The following is an 18,091-nucleotide window of genomic DNA, read 5'->3' on the forward strand; positions in this document are numbered from 1 at the left end:
AATTAATGCTGTTTTTCTGGCTAAAATAACGACAAAAACAACGAAATTATCGAGGAGAAGGTGTTTTTAAGTTTTCTCTATAGTTTCTTTTCCCGTGGCTTTCTGAGAAGGTTTTACGCAGCTGAATTTGGCCTTGGTAAGTGGAGAAAGAATGGGGAGGGGGGCAGTTGAAGCTCCGTTACATAATGTATATGCAAGCATTTATGTTTTTATATAGAGACGGACTTTAGATTATCACAGTGATATCACATTGATAGCAAGTTATACTATCATTAAGTTATAGACAAAATTTTAAAATTACGTTGAGCTACTGGAAACTCCGGACTAACGTTCTTATTTCTTTATAATTTTATTCAAGGAAATATTTTGATAGATGTGTGAAAATGGCTTCCAAATTCCTGGAATTAGGAAGGAAGTTGGTACAGTCGAGGCTGTGTTGAAGCTTCTGGGTAGAGTACTATTTGACTATACACGAATTTGAACCACACAAACTGGTTTCGTCATAGTGGGAATTTTACTCACAAATTGTCTTATAGTATGTCACCGCGCACGTCCGTAAAGATAGAACACGTTCGAACGACATTTCTCTGAACCCCAACTGGTGTCACAGAGACTTGTGTCTCGCGGTTATTCACTTCTGGTGGGCGGCCAGGTGTCCACACACATACCGTCAAACGTTAACGGACATTGCTCTTGCTCACTTGTGTAAAATACTGTGAGAAACTGCAACCCATCCTTTTTTTATTTTTTGGGAATAGCCTTGATTTGATGACTCATATCCTCATAATCCTGTCATTCCAGCAGCTGGAATCCGGGACTTTTGACCGTCATATCAATAGTACAAAAATGAAAATGCTATCACTATCATCATTAGCCTTGGCCTTCTATTTATATATCCTACATATTTGTAACTGACATGAAAAAAGCTGTGAGGTTTAAGCCAAGCAAGAAAAACATAACATCTGTTCAATATATTGAACCTTTCTTTCCATCATTGGAATTATTCCTCTTCATTTTGCAGGCAAAGACTGGTGGGAAGACTGAGGCAGGATGGGAGTTCATGACCTGTGGAAGCTGCTGGAGCCGACGGGACGTCCTGTGAAGATGGACACGTTAGAGGGGAAGGTTCTCGCTGTCGGTATCCTTCATAGGAAACAGTTACCTGTCAATCATTTGCTTACGGTCTTAGACTGGAGTTTCTTTTACAATAGCGTAAGTAGGTGGACACCCTCAGGCCGAAAAGCTACAATTAGGCCCAAGAAAAGTGGAATGCAAAACTTAATCATTTATTCATCTATTTATTTATCTATTTATTTATTGGTTTGGCTGTTTGGCTGTTCAGGACACACAGCCTGGGATGCCCAACTAGCCTATGGCTACCAGATATTACACAGGGCCAGTCCTGCTGACAAAAAAGGCAAGACATTACAATGGAATTTTTAAGGTGAAAAGCAGCTTCTTGCAATTGCTACTTTCAGATGGGCTTGTTGGTATTGTCTGTTGCCTCTTTATTTGGGGTATAATTACTTGTTTGAAATTTTGAAGTTGACTATAGAATTTTACACTCAAGCTGGTATTCTACTTGCTTTTATGCTGCGAACCTGCAATTTCATCTTTGCACCTAAATTTTTAGGTTAGATGTACCTGTGCACCTATTCCCAGAAAGGAATTTTGAGCCCTGTGAATGAATGAATGAATGAATGGATGAATGGTTTATTTAGCAAACAAATACAGGCCTCATGGCAGCCCTGAGGCTGAATTAACAAGCTCATTTACAAGACATCAAGATTTCACATATACTGTAAATGCCTTTAAGTTCGCATGGTTTTTATTTCGCGCTGAGGCGAAAATGGAGTGTTAGTGGTTGCTTTGAGTTTGCGGCAGCACTATAGTTACACACTGCTACAGTATTGGACAAAAACCACTGCGAACAATTCTGCATTTACAGTACTTAAAAACATTACTAGTACTTTATAACAAGTACAAATTGGAAGAAACCCCCTTAACCAGCCCCAGATGTGAGTATCTGGTTGAACCAGGCAGTGATGGGCAGCTGGAACCCACGAGGTGGGAACAAGAACCCGCACCTCAAGGTTCTATTCAACCGGATCTGTAAACTGCTCTTCTACCGGATCAAACCGGTCTTCGTCTTCGATGGGCGCATGCCAGAACTCAAGAGGAAGACACTTGTGAGTTATATCTCTTTTTGTTGTATTCATCTGCTTTTCCTTTTACTTGATTAATTGTTTTTTTCCGGAGAAAAGGAAAAGAAGCCTCAATGCCAACTGTCTTATTTTCTTTGAATTAGTCTTAATTTGGTCTAATTTTCTTGACAATAGTCCATTGACGTAGGTACATAGCTACATTCTGGCTAAAAGATTTACCTCCAAAGATTTGTGTCAATGTTCCATCCTTTGATTTTTGAATCAGAAGTTTTCCTACTTATACACTAGAGAAGTGCATACAATATTTAACATTAAATTTTGAGTTGTTGTCCCATTCTTTTTCAATTTTTCAATCAGAAGTTTGGCCACTTATAAACTGTCTTGCAGTGTATTGTGGTATTGTTCGATGATACAAGATAACTTTATTGGATGTTGCAGTGTTGCCAATGAATTAAAAACCAATGTACAATCATAAAAAACATTTACGATAGGTGGCGCAATATCATCAGATATCATACGCTCAACCTTAAATCTTAATTAAAGAGTGGAACTTGCTGCCACCAAGTACAGTAGGAGCATTTTCACTAGATAACTTTAAACAATGCTTACAGTCAGATGTGCAAAGGTTAGGTATGACAGGTCGTTCAGTGTAATATAACCAGCTGATGCTGCGCTGCGTACATTGTACCTGCAAAGCTGGACAGGTGTGTTACGCTGAATGGTATTAAAACTGGCTGTATTGATACAGATATCCTTGTTCTGCACTTGAAACTGATGATCACAAAACTTTCTCGTTCAGGCTGCTCGGAGGAAGAGAAAGGAAGCAGCAGAGAAGGAGACTAGGAAGGTGGCGAACAAGGTCTTACAGAACTACCTCAAAGTCCAGGCTCTTCGGGCCGTGCGCGGAGAGACCGGGGCTGGAACGGCAGGACCTGTCCCCACTCCGCAGCTCAACAAGCCTGCAGACTCGGACTTGTTTGAGTTGCCACCTCTACCCGAACAACAAGGAAGCAGGTATGGGAAGAGCTGAAAGATCAATAGTTAGCAGATGTAATACCAGTGGCCAGAAGATTCCTTGACTTTTGGCTTCTGTGGTAGCATTTGGCTGCCTTTACTTTTACATCTTAATTACGACCCATGTTCTTGTAGTGCCTAGTTAGGTCAACACAATGCCTTGCTGTTTCAGTAGCAGGATATAAGTAAACAGGAAGGGGTTGTTAGCCCTTCCCCTTTAAAGTGCAGGAGGCACCTCCTCAAACATGGGACCTCACGGCCAAAGACATTCTGCAGTTCATCTCACAAGGCTTCGTTTAAATTTCAGTCAGTTAAACCACCACCTATTTCTACACCATTGTATAGATTGTCCCACATGTAAATGTGGTCATTATTGTGAAACAACCGAACATTACCTCCTACGCTGTAAAGTTTATACTACTCAAAGAAGTACTATGTTATCATCCCTTTCCAACATAACTGACCTTCAACTACTTAACGACAGTTCATTATGTTCTCTTCTGTTACGCGGTTCTACTCACTCTCATACTTACAAAACTGTAATATACTCGATATAGTTCATACTTACATCCATTGTACAGGCAGATTCATTTATTGATAGATACCAACTTGTATTGTCTATTGTCATTTTCCTTTTATCCATTCTGTATTTATGTATGTTATGATGTCTCTTTTTGTATGTTTTGAGTAGAAGGCTTCAAATAAGCTTAATTAAGCTTCCTGCCTAATACTCTGAAAACATATGCGAATAAAAAAACATGGGACCTCAATTTCATGTCCCTTCCCAAAGTTGGGTGCAGCCCTAACTGAGATGCCCTTCCCAGGATTTCCAGGCTGCTACCAGTTGAGCTACAGGGACATCCCTGTTTTTCACTCTCACCTGCTATTAGTATTAGTTTGTTGCAAAATCCAAGAATAAAAAAAAAGCAATCAAGTAAATGAAGTGATTTTCTTTTCATAGTTTCAGACCTAGAATTCAATTGATTATTTGGCAACTTTTTGCTGGGTGTAATGCTATGTTGTTCTCTACAGTACTGAAGCAGACATTGACTTGTGGGAGGAGCGACAAGCTAGACAAGAAATTGTACAGGTGATCTTCATCATCCTCAAGTTTTCAATGTTTCTGAAAACCGACTTAAAAGGAGGACTCTTACTAAATGCATTTTATCATACATGTAGATCGCTCCAAACTCTTATAGATTATCCTTGGTCACTATGAGGCTCCAAGCTACCAGATCATCTGTTTTGTCAGGTAGTGTGCGTAGTCCAGTGGTTATCGGCCTTTCCAGTACTAGAAGCCATGAGTTTGATTCCGGCTGTGTTGCTAGCCCGACTTGCACGCCAACTGAAAGGGTAGCAGTCCTTAAGACGGGACGTTAAGCCATGGTCCACTGTTCATTGTGCTTGTCAAAAAGAGCTAGGGGGTAGTAAAAAGAAACTATAAATACTGTACATAGCATTTGTCTTCTCTGTCATGACCAGTTGAAGAATAGCTCTTCAACAAGGTAAACTGGATCAGTATCAATTCCACTTGTCTGTGGCTCTCTTATTTTCAATACATAAGGAATTATATACAGGTAATTCTATGATATTGTTTTTCCCAGACTGAGTTCCAAGACATCACAAAGGTAGATGTGGAGTCAGAAGACTTCAAGGCTCTCCCTCCCGACATCCAACATGAGATCATCATGGACCTTCAGGAGATGAGGAAGAGACACTTGTTCACTCTCACCAGGCATGTTCCAGAGGTGGGTATGGGGTCCCTATTGAGGCAACATCTTAATTGACAGAGAATGGACTATATTCTCTACTCTAGATCTACAGTTAGTAAAGAATGAGGTCGTTAAATCTATAGATGATGGGAAAAAAAAAGACTTGTTCAATCTCACCAGGCAGGTTCCAGAGGTGGGTATAGGGGCCTAACTGAGGCAACATCTTAGTTCACAGAGAGTTGGTAGTTATACTCTTTAGACTAGGTAGTTAAGAAAAAAGAAGTCATTTGTCGAGAAAGAGACAATTGTTCACTCTCGGCAGGCATGTTCCAGAGGTAGGTATGGGGTCCTTACTGAGGCAACTTTTTATTAGGAATAGAGAAACGTGTATCTACATTTTAAAGACTTCACAGTTAGTGAATAAAGGAGTCGATTTAATCTGATTGGCTGTCAAAGAATTATATATTTGCTATTACAGATGTTTACAACATTTTTCAACTCATTGGATAAAGATTTCAAGAACCAGTTGTCCTAAATCTTTTCCCTATTTGACAGGAGGCAGACAGGTTTTCGAACATGCAGCTGTCCAACCTGCTGTCCAGGAGCAAGCTGTCCCAGCGACTGGGCGAGGTACGCAAGGACATGAACATGCAGGCCTCGGGTGCAGTTAGCCAGTACCTCAGCCAGGGGGCGTCGGTGGAGTCCAGAAGGGTGGTGTCAGAAGACACTGCTCACTACGTGTTGGTAAAGGGTGTGGGGAAGCAAGAAAGAGAGGAGAGAGAGAGGAAAGAAAAGGAAGAAAGGGAAGAGAGAGAAAGAAAGCAGGAAGAAGAAAGAGAGGAGAAAGAAAGAAATGAGGAGAAAGAAAGAGAGGAGACAAAAAGAAGGGAAGGAATAGATAAGAGAGAAAGGAAAGAGGAGGATGAAAGAGAGGAGATAGGAAGAAAAGAGGAGGAAATAGAAAGAAAAGAGGAGGAAAGAAAGGAAAGAAAGGAAGAAGAGGAAACCTCAAAACAGGAGAAGCAAGGGAGTAAAGGTTATAAGATTACTACCTACCCTCCATTTCCAAGACATTTTCTAGATCATCTAAGGAAACAGCAAGATTCTGATGTTATGATCATAGATGAGAGTAAAGGATTTTCCCAGAATCTTTGCGAGTATCACCGGCGAATGAGGGAGCCCGATCTAGTTGTTTTAGAAGAACGATGCGCGGCTGAAACGAACGCTGATTCTACAGACGATGTTATGTTTGTAGAGGAGAGGACGGCTCCAGAATCGTGGAGAAAAGAACGGAGGGTTGTGTCCGTGGACTTGACGGGCGTGCCTGTGGACTTGACCTCAGATTCTGACGACGAATCCACGCCAGGAAAAGTGAAGCACGTTGCTGAAAACGTACCAAGTTCTTCGAAAGACAAGAACTCTCAGGAAATAACAGGATCAGACTCTTTGTATGAGGCTGATGTAAATGAAACTACAAAGAAAGACGTGAGAACACTGAGTGATCCCAATGTATCATCCACTACAGAAGGCACTCCAGGTAGAGAACTCTCTTCAACAAATGCCTCTACCTCTGGGAAGAGGACTTTTCAAGAAGCTAATCTTGCAGAAGCTGAGACAAAAAGGCAAAAGCTTGAAACCGACTCAAACATTGAGGGAACCAGTGAAGACGTCATTGAAAAGCAGACTACAGCTATGAAAGGAACATCAGAGGCATTGCATGAAGAGACAGAAGCTTTATCTTTTCAAGATGAATCTCAGGATCTTGACGAGAATCTTCACTCTACCGAACCGGAAAGTCAGTCAGTTATAGAGGAAAATCTTGACGAACAAGTGAAAAGAAATGTAAACGAAACGATTGAATCTCCAAGCAGTGATTCCACAAATAAGCTTAGCAACTCAGGAAAACAGTACTCAACAGAAACTATCACAACAGACAATAGAATGATGCAGAAAAAAGACATACCAGTTATAACATTACCAGAGCCAGGACAGGTTATTAAAAGACCACCTAGATCGGAACTGCAGCGGCCTATGGCTACCATCAACATCGTAGACTCTGATGAAGAGGAAGACTTTGTAGAGGTTACTGTGGACCCTAGCAAGCCTGGGGTTGAGGACGAGCTTTTCCCTGCTAGTGTGTTCCAGGCAGCTGACTCACGGAAGGCAAGGACTAGTAAAGATGACAACAACTCTGTTCCTTCTTTGAAGACAAACTTCGATCTTCTAATGTCTGAACAGGTGAGCTGAAGTATTTCCAGCAATGGTTTAATTGAGTGGCCCAATGGGCTCTATGGATTAACAATTACCTGGTAGCTTTGCATGTCAATCAATTATCATGCTGACTGTCCCAGTGTCTGGTATGAGGAAAAAACAACAGTGGCAGTGTATGTTTTTCGGAGAATATGTCCATGTGTATATAATTGCCAGCGAAACAGGGTGTCCTCTCCGTGTCCCCTGCAAAAGTAGGGCATCTAATTTCTTTGTTTTCTTAGTGTAGGGCATCCAGAAGACGCACTGACGCCCTGCTAGCTAATAGGCTGATGATAATGTATTGTTACGCCAAATAACAGACAAGCAACTGGATATGATTTTGGAAACGGTCAGACATTTCAAGTAGCATCCACTACTTTTCATCAGTGACTCTGAGCAAGATTTGTCGAATAGCAGGTTTTAACCACGAACTATGAATTGATATGCAAATATCATAATGTAATAATATATTGTTGTTTGTCAGGGCATGAGAGCGGTTGACCGTGTGGACAAGAAGGATGTTCGCCCAGACCCGGGCCTGTTTGCGGAGAGTCTGAGCAGCAGTAGATCTGGGAGTCAGGCAAACAGTCAAACCTCCACCCCCAGTGTCAGCAGGCCTGACACCCCCTCTCAGGAACAGTAAGTCATATCTAGAAAATTCTAACATTTCTTACCATAGAAAACTACTGTTATTGTTGTCACAGTATTCTGCTGCTGTGTAGATGTCCTTGCCTTTTAGAGACCTTGCCTTTTTGGAAACTTTTCAAAGATAAACCACTTTTGTGTTTAAAATCTACCTGTAAAAATCTTGCATCATATGGAACTGGTCAAAATTTTAATAGGTACAGTGAATGCAGAACAACTCTTGGAGACAGCATATTGGAGAGGGCACATGCACTTATGTCTTGAAACTGTCCTGGGATAACATGTAGGAGTTTGTTTTTGTGTCCTTGATTTTATGGATTTCTTTTTCAAACACTGCATCTTTGTCCATGGGTCCCTGTGTGTGCACATTAACCTCAACAAAGATTAGCCCTCCACGGTGTTGTTCTGTAAAAACTAAGAACTTGGAATATGTGAGGCCAAACCAGTGTGAACCCCCTGGACAGAGCCGCTTGGAAGTGTGGTGTCAGGGACCCCAGCTGTAGGGAAATCAAATAATGGATACTACTACTACTACTACTTAGAATAAGCACTGTTCCATCCCTATGTGTTTCAGACCAGGTCCATGGGAGGGGTTGAACCCTGGTAACGTGGCAGAACTAGAACAGGACCTGCAGACTGAGAGGAGAACCCTACAGGCCCAGCAGGCACGCCAGGAGAAACTAGCCGCCTCCATCACGGAGCAGATGTATGTGGAGAGCCAGGTCAGTGGGAGTTAACCTTTAGCACACTGAAGTAGCCGTTTTGCACCCCATTCTCTATTGGTTACAGAGTTAGGCAGCAGGGAGAAGGTTAAAGTTTATGTCCTTCTCACACCGTATGGTGCGGCCTTGCGTTCGGTTGGTCATGAGTTTGATCCCCAGCCGAGTCACACCAAAGACTTTAAAAATGGTACATATATATATAATATATACTGCTTTCTCCATTTAGCACTCAGCATTTAGAAAGAGTATTGGAGCTAAACACACAATCCACTACTAGTGGACAAGCCCTCTGCTGTAGTGATTGCACAAAGTTGTGTGGCCCAAGGGCTATCGAAATGAAGGTTGCTATACACCATCTAGTGCAGGAAGGACTTCAACTATCACCATATGGTGTGTAGGGCGGCACCCTTCTCTGTTTCCTCAGCCCTTAGGCCACACAGCTATGCAAGCACAGATAATACTACAGCAGGGAGCTACTGCACTGGTTTTAGTGTGTGTTCAACTTTAAATTCCATACTCTTTCTCATAGATACTGATGAATGCTAAGAACAGAAAGCATTAAAGGGAGGCTAAACTTTAAATGTAAAAGTCTATTATACTTTGCTAGATATACTCCAAAGTCAATTCCTCACTTGTTTTACATAAGTCCGCCATAGTTCAGGGCTCTTCCTGAAAATTCCTCAAAATTTCGTCCTCATGAAAGCCAGATCCAAAATCCTTGTTAATAGTGAATGGGAAATGCCGAGACCTGACGTCACATATTTTGACATTACAATTGACTAATTCAAACATCAGGCGAGTAGCCGTCAGAACGGCCCAAGTTACAAATGACGGAAGAGCCCTGAACTATGGCGGACTTATGTAAAACAAGTGAGGACTTGACTTTGGAGTATATTTAGCAAAGTATAGTAGACTTTTCCAAAATAAAGACACCACTTGTTATTTTTCCATCAGGAGTTACTGCGACTGTTTGGCATCCCGTACGTCCAGAGCCCGACGGAGGCGGAAGCGCAGTGCGCCTTCCTCGACCAATCAAAACAGACGCAGGGCACCATCACCGACGACAGCGACGTGTGGTTGTTTGGAGGGCGAGAAGTTTACAAAAACTTCTTCAGTCAACAACGAGATATGGAGGTTTTCAAATACAAGGATGTCGTTTCACAATTAGGTGAGAAACAGATTAGATCTTTTTCATGTTTCTTTGCTCTAATATCTTGTTTATGAGTTTTTATGAAATTAATTTGTACATTGGTTTTTAATTCAGTAGTAACACTGCGATTTCCAATATAGTTAATCTATCTTGTATCCCATTGTCATCCCACACTACTAGAATATATTGTATTAGATAGATTGATCAGCCTAATAGAATGTTATAATGTATTAGTGGATGCCATATTTTGTACCTTGTACAGTTGTTGTGCAATAGAGTTATTATGTATCTTGCTCTGAATATGGTTTGAAAATAAGATCCCTTTAGCTCATTAATTTGTTTCGTGGAAAACAAAAACGCAAGCCTTAAAATTCCTGCTTTGTAATGAAAATCAAAAAATCATCTCTTCAGAATAGAGGTAAAAAATGCCCAGGATTGCTTTTTCATGTCCACTCTTTAAAACGAGTAAAACATACCTATTTTCTTGCAGCAATGGATCGGTCCAGGCTGATTAACTTTGCCCTGCTTACTGGAAGCGACTACACGGAGGGTATCCAGGGGGTGGGCAAGGTGCTGGCTATGGAGGTTCTACAGGAGTTCCCAGGGGAGGGCATCGCTTCCTTACAGGCTTTCAGGTAATAACCTTTGCCAGAAGGTTGTGTTTTCAGTTTGCCATGGTGGAGTGGCTGTGGTCGCATGTTTGATTGTATGTTAACAGCATAGCTTGAGAAGCTGTTTATGGAACATCATGATATTTGGTGGGTAGGTATCAGGTAGACGAAAGTCAAGTTTGATAATGGGCCTCCTGGCATCTTCCTATGGTACTGCAGCGGAACTTCAAAGTTTGAGATTTAATTTTAGGGTCGTGGGTCATGATTTTTGAGTGGTGGATAGCTCTTGGGGCAGGGAGTAAGTAGTGTAAGTTTGGGCCCCCTAGCGGCTTGAATAGGATTTTCAGCAAATTTATGACTGAACCAACTATCAACAACTGTCTTTCTGTCACAAGAGCCAAAAAAAAGGATTTTATGTGACACATCCACGACTCCCAAAAGTGCCCTTAACTACTTGTCAGAAAAATAACATTTATACACACAACAATTATGACCAAGAAACAAAGGAAATATCATACCATCATACAGTTTTCAGCCTTTCTGGGTATCTAGAAACAGCAGATCATGTTCAAGAGAGGCTGACTTGTAAAATACAAAATTCCTTTTGCTTTGTTTTATCATATTATACATCATGAAGTTTTCTTTTAAATCATCAGGGCTTGGTGGGACGAAGCACAAAAGCAAGAAAAGGTCCCACAGGAAACCCCCATCAAGGCGAAGCTGCGTAAACTGGAGCTGTCCCTGGGGTTTCCCAACATCACCGTAGTGGAGGCCTACCTGTCGCCAGCCGTGGATGAGTCAAAGGAACCGTTCGCGTGGGGGGCGCCCGACCTCCATTCCCTCCGACAGTTCGCCATGCAGAGGTTCGGCTGGACCACCAATAAGACGGACGAAGTGCTCCTTCCTGTCATGAAGGGACTCAAAAAGATAGATGATGAGGTAAGTGTCAGAAATTACTTTTTGGCGACTCCTCAGGGGCATAGACTTTTTGTCCTTGTTATTGACTTGTTAGGCCATGTTGATTTGATTATTTGACTAACATCCTTTAGGGACCCCAAAACTGATAAAATAAAAGTTTGTCAAAGGGAAATTTTGCCTTTATTATGAAATCCACATGGTTAGGAAGGTGAACAAATGAGTAAACACACAGTATGGTTTACCGAACAATAGATTCTTCATTTTTGTTCTTTCACATCTTCTTTGACTTTGGAATTGTCTTTGACTCTCTATGACATTAGTATCGGTTTTCCAATATTTTTGCAACATTGGCTCATTTTGCAGCTGCATTGTATGATTTACAGTATGGTTGAAAACTTTTGGGGGGAAAACAGACAAAAATTGGTTTTCATCCATATAATCAAATCAACATGGCCTTACAGATGGTTAACTTGTGTACTGAAAAGTGAAATTTGACTAACCATGAAGTCCTTTTCATTTGTCAATAACATTTAACAAAATGCTAAGCCAAAAAATGTCTATATGCAAGGAATGTGTAAGTCTTATGTGATATTTTCTTTCTTCTTCCAGACTCAAAGCAAGATCACGTCTTTCTTCCCCATGGAAGTTGAAGAGAAGAGGAAAATCAAGAGCAAACGTATCCGGAGGGTCGTGAACAACTTCCATCGGAAGGAGGGGGAAGAAGACGCAGAAGAAGACTCAAAATCTAACCGAGGAAGCCCAGTGGCTGCTGGGAAGGGTGCCCGGGGAAAGGGTAAAGGTCGGGGAAAGGGTAAGGGTAAAGGCAAGGGCAAGGGTCAAACCAAAGCAGCTAAGACAGTTGTAGTGCAAAATGCTGATCTTTCCGAGGGGTCTTCGTCCGAAGATGACTTGGACACTAGTGGTGGGTTTGTCCCAGAGGTCGTACCGAAAGGTCAAAGGTCCCAGAAAAGGTCATCTGAGGAGTTGTCCAATGGTCAGGATGAAGCTGAGAAGAGTGAGGGTGAGGATAATTGTGTTAGTGAGTCACAGGGAAGAGAAACAGGGAAAATTTTTAATAGTAATGTGAAGAGGGGAGGGAAAAGAAAGGCAAAGAGGAGGTTGTAGTTTATGATGTGAAGTGTTCTTCCTAGAACAATTTGGTTTGAAGAACTGTTGTGGAAAATATTTTGGATGTGGTTATGCGAGGAGATATGGTGGTATTCCTGACAAATATGACCAAATATGATAATTACCAAATGATGTTTGATACAGGTTTACACTGTAAATTATGTAAATTAGAAGTACATAGTTAATTTCAGATCTTCTCAAATGTAAAGGCTCTACGTTATGGACATAATAGAGTTATGAATTCGTAGGCTGCCATTTGTAGAATATGAAATTTTGATGTTACGGTACAATAAACTGTAACCGCATGTGAGTAAAATATCACTTTTGTTGTTTAAACACATTTTACCTGGATAATGTTTTCAAGCATTTGTGGTTAATTGTTGAAACATTTACAATACCGCATGCGCATTGTTAAAATGAAATTGTGTATGACTTATTATGTATATGGCAAATGAATTGATAGAATGTGCATTACTAGATACTGTATAGCATTTACCGAACAGTATTCCCAGTGCTCACAACACACTATAGTTGCTGCCTTTAGCTGTGTGAGAATATCTTTAAAATACTGAAATTCAGACAAATTCACTTTCAAATATTCATACAAGTACATAACTATTAACGTTAGATCAAAATGAAAGAAGCCAAGGCAGCTATGAAAACTACTGTAAGAAATGTGTACTAGTATTTTGTCTTGTGTGTTATGTTTTCAAAATGACTGCAATTGTATAAAAGTGTATAGAAATTTCAAGTGCCTTCTACATATGGCATCACTGATATGAAGTTTGTACAGTTTATACTTAAGTTGTGAAGAATTCAATCTGCTGTGAAATAAAAAGAATGTGTGTCTTTTTGCCCTCTTAAAATTTGTAAAGCTCTTTTCTTGGAAAGCGTTGGTGAAATCTTAGAGTGTAGACTTGGATGTCGCCGAAAACTCCTTCTATAACTTATATATAAGTGGCCAGTTGCTGAAATCATAAGCAGAAATGGCGCCAATGTTTGAATGGTGGGCTGCTAGTAAGTTGTTTCGACATGGAAGTTTATGGTCGTGGATGAGTTTATGACTCTTTTAATTTGCCTACTTTTTTATTTCTGTGAATATTACCGGTAGCTATTACAGGATTTTGCACTCATTGACTATGCAACCTCCTAGGATATCAGAGAGTCGGTCACAGAAAGTGTTAGCCGGTCACTGGCCGATGACTGACGACGTCTGACTTTGGTGGCTATGCATTAGCGCCTCCTAGCGGAATTGACAAGAAGTTCAGATACGAGCGAGTGCACCTGTCCTGCTTGCACCTGTGGCCGCCCTTGTGAAAGTATTTAATCACTACTTTTTCTACTGCATTCAATTTTGTACCTACCTCTTCAGAAATGTAGGAAAAATGGTAGAATTTCACCGATCGATCTTCTTGATAATGTCCTAGTTCATTTCTGTCGGATTCACCAAGGGGAAAGAGGTCTCTATTCAACCTCCTTGGGCGCCACACAACACCAAACCTTTACAGTATGTTCAATTATTCATAAAAGAAACCAAAAGATTTCAGTAACCACTAACCAATCTTCAGTTGCTGCTTACAGTTAACATGTACTAGTATATAATTTTCATTTTTCTTACATTTCATGTGATTTTTCACACTATGTGGTTAATGTTACATTACTTTGTCATTCTTGTGCTTTGCTTGTCTGCATTTGTTTCAACGTACTTTTGTAATGCCCTTTGTTTTGAAGATGACACGAATATAAGCTATGAACTTGAGTGTGTCAGTAAATGTTACCATAAAGTCTTTAAAAAAAGATAAGTGCGATTTTGACGTATTGTATTTGTTCATCTACTGTACAGGATTCTTATATGTTATATTGAAAAGCATTGGAACTATATTATGTCGATCAACACAGTACAGAAAATAAAATGATACAAAGAAAAGGTAAGCTGTAAAACATTTTATTTGGACTTCTGTACAAAATGTACAAGATTGCTTTTGAAGCAAAATTTGCAGCGGAGCTATGCGCCCCACATGCAGAATTATATCTTAAGATCTTCGTCAATTTTACACAACTTACAACATAATAACAACACAGCAGCGTAACAAATAGATATTTACAGAATCACTCTCGTACAGACGGTGTTTTTCTTACTTTACGTACTGCACTTTTAAGTGTGCGACGCCTCGGCACACAATGTACAATTTCTGACACATCACATTTTTCCTTGGGTACAACGAAGAAAGACCGCACAGCAAATAATTCTCTAACAGCACTTAAAAACAATTGTGAATTGTGATGTCCGATGATCTTTTCAAATAAAAACAATCGCTCGGGATGTGATACTACTTTAGGTTCTATCATAGTAGTACAATTATGAGAGGGTAAAACTCTTGTAATATTTCCTATGAGGATTGGAATGGAGGATTCTATCAAATATTTCATGGGATCAGAGCACAATTTAAGCCATTTATGCTTGATGAAAATGATAACAAGAACGTAATAGTGTAGTACGAACGTTTAATTCGTTGGTATCTGGGTAAGTCTGCACTTATAATGATTTTGATGGAATGTTTTGAATGAGTAGATAAGCACTTTTGTAATTTGGTGTTTTTAAATAGATACAGCACTCTCTTCCAGAAATAATTTCTGTCATCAAATATAATACAGCAAATTTGATCACAGCCATACACAGCGCCGCATCGTCTATGTTATTAAAACAAAATGGGGGGAAGGGGGGTATATAAAATTGGAAAATTTTTGCATTTTTCTCAGAATAATAATTTTGTTTTGCAAATCTGCGAGGCGAATTCGCCAGTGGTCGTGTCATGTTTTCAGTGCTCGTAATTCTTTTTCAGCGTCGAAAATTTAATTAAAAAAATGATAAAGAGGGCCAGGGAGAGGAAAATGCTAAAAATACTTGTTTTTAAGTTGTTGTTTTTGAGCTGTCATTTTTTTCAATGGAACGGTCCCTATGCAACGTCAACGACATTTGGGTGATCGTGATGACCTCATTGGCATATTTATATTTGATTTTAAAAGAACACACAGTGTTTACGATGTATGGATTTATATTACATAAAAAGCTAGAAAAGCTGTTCTATAAGCAGCAGCTCTTTCGTCGTACCAATAATCAAATATTTTCCACAAATTGCATCTATCTATAAAAACAAATAACATTAAACATTGCGTTTGTTGGCAAACTTCAATTTTGTTTTCAAAAAATAGACCCATCTAAGAGCTGACTGATGATAATCATGTTGCAATATGTAATATTTATCAAAAATCGATAAAGGGATGTATGATAAACTATTGGAGGGGAGTTAGGACTTTCCTTTCTTGTGCATGTGGTGGTAAGGGTTGACAAATTGGATCTATGTTGGTTGGGACACATTGTCGTTGAACATATAGCACACCCTGTGAACCGTTTTGTTTCTCTGAAACTGATATCGACGTTAAATCAATACCATTACGAACGGCCTTGGCGAGGGCTGTAGCTCAATAAATCTTCCCTTGTAACTGTCAATTCAAAGAACAAGGACTTCGTATCTGGAAAATTGGGGATTTTACACACACATTCTTGTCACAACAGAATCCTGCTGTTGTCTTTGACTATTTCTTACTAAACGACACATGTTCATAGAAAATTTCCATCTTTGTTCAAAATATTGTCCTATCGTCTTCGTCTGGAGTCCAAGGTGGTTGACTGAGACGCAATCCAGATTCTCTGATGTATTCTGTGAGAGATTTTCCTTCCATGGTGGCGGTGAAATTTGTCCAACAGTCGAGTTTCTTCAACTTGCACTCAAGTCCTTGCGGTGACGGTGGATTTACAAGTCTTCAACAAGTCTTTACATAAAGATCTTCTCTCAGTCTTCACTGCTATAGTCTCAACATTCCGTACACTGTGGCCAGTAGGGCGGTCAAGAGGAGTGTGACAAAGTCTAGCGCGTTCCGTCTAAGGTGCGTTGCCGAGTTAGCCCGCCTGTCGGCGCTCTTGGCCACGGACGGAAGGGTTGTTACGCCGCCATCTTCTCTCCCCGGGGGATTGCCGCCTGTTGAGTCCGACCTTTCGGTGGGATCTGAAAAATATGCAAATGAGAGGATAATTTAATAAAGGTAAAAAACCGTCTCATGACGTAAAAGAATTCTTCGTGTATAACTGTCCCAGAAAACGCTACAATCTCCCACCTAACATCTGCTTGGAGATCGACAACAACAGAAACCCCGAACCAATTATGTAAAATGCTTGTTAACAAAGCTGAATTGAAAGGTTAACCTTCTCCCTGCTGCCTAACTCTGTAACCAATAGAGAACGGGGTGCCAAACGACTACTTTAGTGTGTTAAAGGTTAAGATTGCTTATAGCCCTTCTATAGGACATAACTCGAAGTAAACCTAGCTCGGAATTTGCGGCCTTCTTTTCATCAAACGCAGCCAGTGATTGAATCTAATTCGATGAAAACACTTAACAGTAGAATTGTCTCATCCGGGGCCCTGGCGTCTTAATCCAATCCCAGGCCAATGTTACCCCTCGTGATTAATTAGACACTTAATTAGGACTGACATTACAGAGATTTTCCCAATGTCATTAACTGTCGCCAGGACTCTGGTGGTATGAACATTTCCCACGCAACTATGTTAAACGTTAACACATTGTTACATATGGCAGATGCAATTTATACACGTAGAAACGACACTAGAAATATTGACCAAAATGCGGAGGCAAAATAGTTTGACAGGACAGAACATTGTAGGTCAAGTTGCTATGTCCTATTAATTTTGTTTCATTTTTGTCTTATAACTTCCGCATACCAATGAGATGCGTTCATAAACCATTGTAGTTTTTATAACGGTAAAGGCGATTTGAAGAAAAACATTTGAGAAAATTGAATTACTGATTTTAGAGTAGTCCCGTAATCAAGGGCAAAACCTTTTGACGCAACAGAAAATTGTAGGTCAAGTTGCTATGCGCTATTTATTTTGTTTCATTTTTCTTATCATACAAATGAGATGAGTTCATAAACCATTGTAGTTTTCATAGCGGCAAAAGCGATTGGAAGAAAGGCTTTTTGGAGAAAATTGAATTACTCATGTTTAGAGCAGTCCCATAATCAAAGGCAAAATCTTTAGCCACGACAGAAGAGGTCAAGTTGTGTGTGCTTTTCCTTTTGTTATCATAAAAATGAGATGCGTTCATAAACCATTGTAGTTTTCATAACGGCAAAAGCGATTTGAAGAAAGGCTCTATGCAGAAAATTGAATTACTGATGTTTGGGGTAGTCCCGAAATCAAGGACAGATACGGTAAAGGCATTCCCTGACGACCTGTCAGTTAACGTGCTCTAGTACATCCATCAAAGTCAAGTTGAAAGGGAGATATAGACACAACAGTCCCCACGGAGTCATGGATCACGGAGGAAACAAAGCCAGTGTCACTGACATTGTCCTTTTCACTTGCGTTTCGTGAACTGCCACAGGCAGTAGGCAAAGGTATTTTCCTTGAATATAGCAGCCGAAGTTCCGATCGTGACGAGCAAAACCCGAAGTAATGCCGAAGGCACGAGCGTGGGGTTCGGAGAGCCGAACAGGGTTCGGTGTTCGGCGGAGCCGAACAGTGTTCGGCGGTTTTCGGCAATGTTCGGCGAAGCCGAACTCTGTCTGGGCGAGCCCCGTTAGGACGACGGGAGAAACCTAATGGGGGGGGGGGGCATTTCGGAGTGAGCGACGCAAAGGATGACGGGAGAAACCGTCGTCGGGAGCATATGTGAGCGAAAACATGTAATGCGGCGG

General features: G+C 40.5%; 2 protein-coding genes across 3 annotated transcripts in view; one reads left to right on the forward strand and one right to left on the reverse strand.

Annotated features, from left to right (window-relative positions):
* Positions 1 to 8: 8 nt before the first annotated feature.
* On the forward strand, positions 9 to 12,312 carry LOC136423356 (DNA excision repair protein ERCC-5-like). Its single transcript, XM_066411489.1, has 13 exons — positions 9 to 136; positions 1,022 to 1,138; positions 2,017 to 2,189; positions 2,965 to 3,179; positions 4,212 to 4,269; positions 4,784 to 4,927; positions 5,447 to 7,129; positions 7,626 to 7,780; positions 8,361 to 8,508; positions 9,463 to 9,676; positions 10,149 to 10,293; positions 10,926 to 11,208; positions 11,797 to 12,312. The coding sequence occupies exons 2-13, from the start codon at positions 1,051 to 1,053 to the stop codon at positions 12,310 to 12,312; spliced, it is 3,822 nt and encodes a 1,273-aa protein (XP_066267586.1). The 5' UTR covers positions 9 to 136; positions 1,022 to 1,050.
* Positions 12,313 to 14,244: 1,932 nt separating this feature from the next.
* Positions 14,245 to 18,091, reverse strand: part of LOC136422785 (ephrin-B2-like) — a 47,680-nt gene continuing 43,833 nt past the window's right edge. For both annotated transcript variants that reach the window (XM_066410659.1, XM_066410658.1), the window contains exon 4: positions 14,245 to 16,382. In XM_066410659.1, the coding sequence (XP_066266756.1) occupies positions 16,183 to 16,382 (200 nt within the window). In that variant the 3' untranslated portion in view covers positions 14,245 to 16,182. The remainder of the gene's footprint in view (positions 16,383 to 18,091) is intronic.

This window comes from Branchiostoma lanceolatum, chromosome 17, assembly GCF_035083965.1.
Source record: "Branchiostoma lanceolatum isolate klBraLanc5 chromosome 17, klBraLanc5.hap2, whole genome shotgun sequence".
Classification (NCBI taxonomy): domain Eukaryota; kingdom Metazoa; phylum Chordata; class Leptocardii; order Amphioxiformes; family Branchiostomatidae; genus Branchiostoma; species Branchiostoma lanceolatum.

Coding starts and splice junctions, on each gene's coding strand:
- LOC136423356 (XM_066411489.1), top strand. CDS start 1,051: ATGGGAGTTCATGACCTGTGGAAGCTGCTGGAGCCGACGGGACGTCCT. Junction 1,139..2,016: donor GGGGAAGGTTCTCGCTGTCG/GTATCCTTCATA, acceptor AACCAGCCCCAG/ATGTGAGTATCTGGTTGAAC. Junction 3,180..4,211: donor CCCGAACAACAAGGAAGCAG/GTATGGGAAGAG, acceptor TGTTCTCTACAG/TACTGAAGCAGACATTGACT.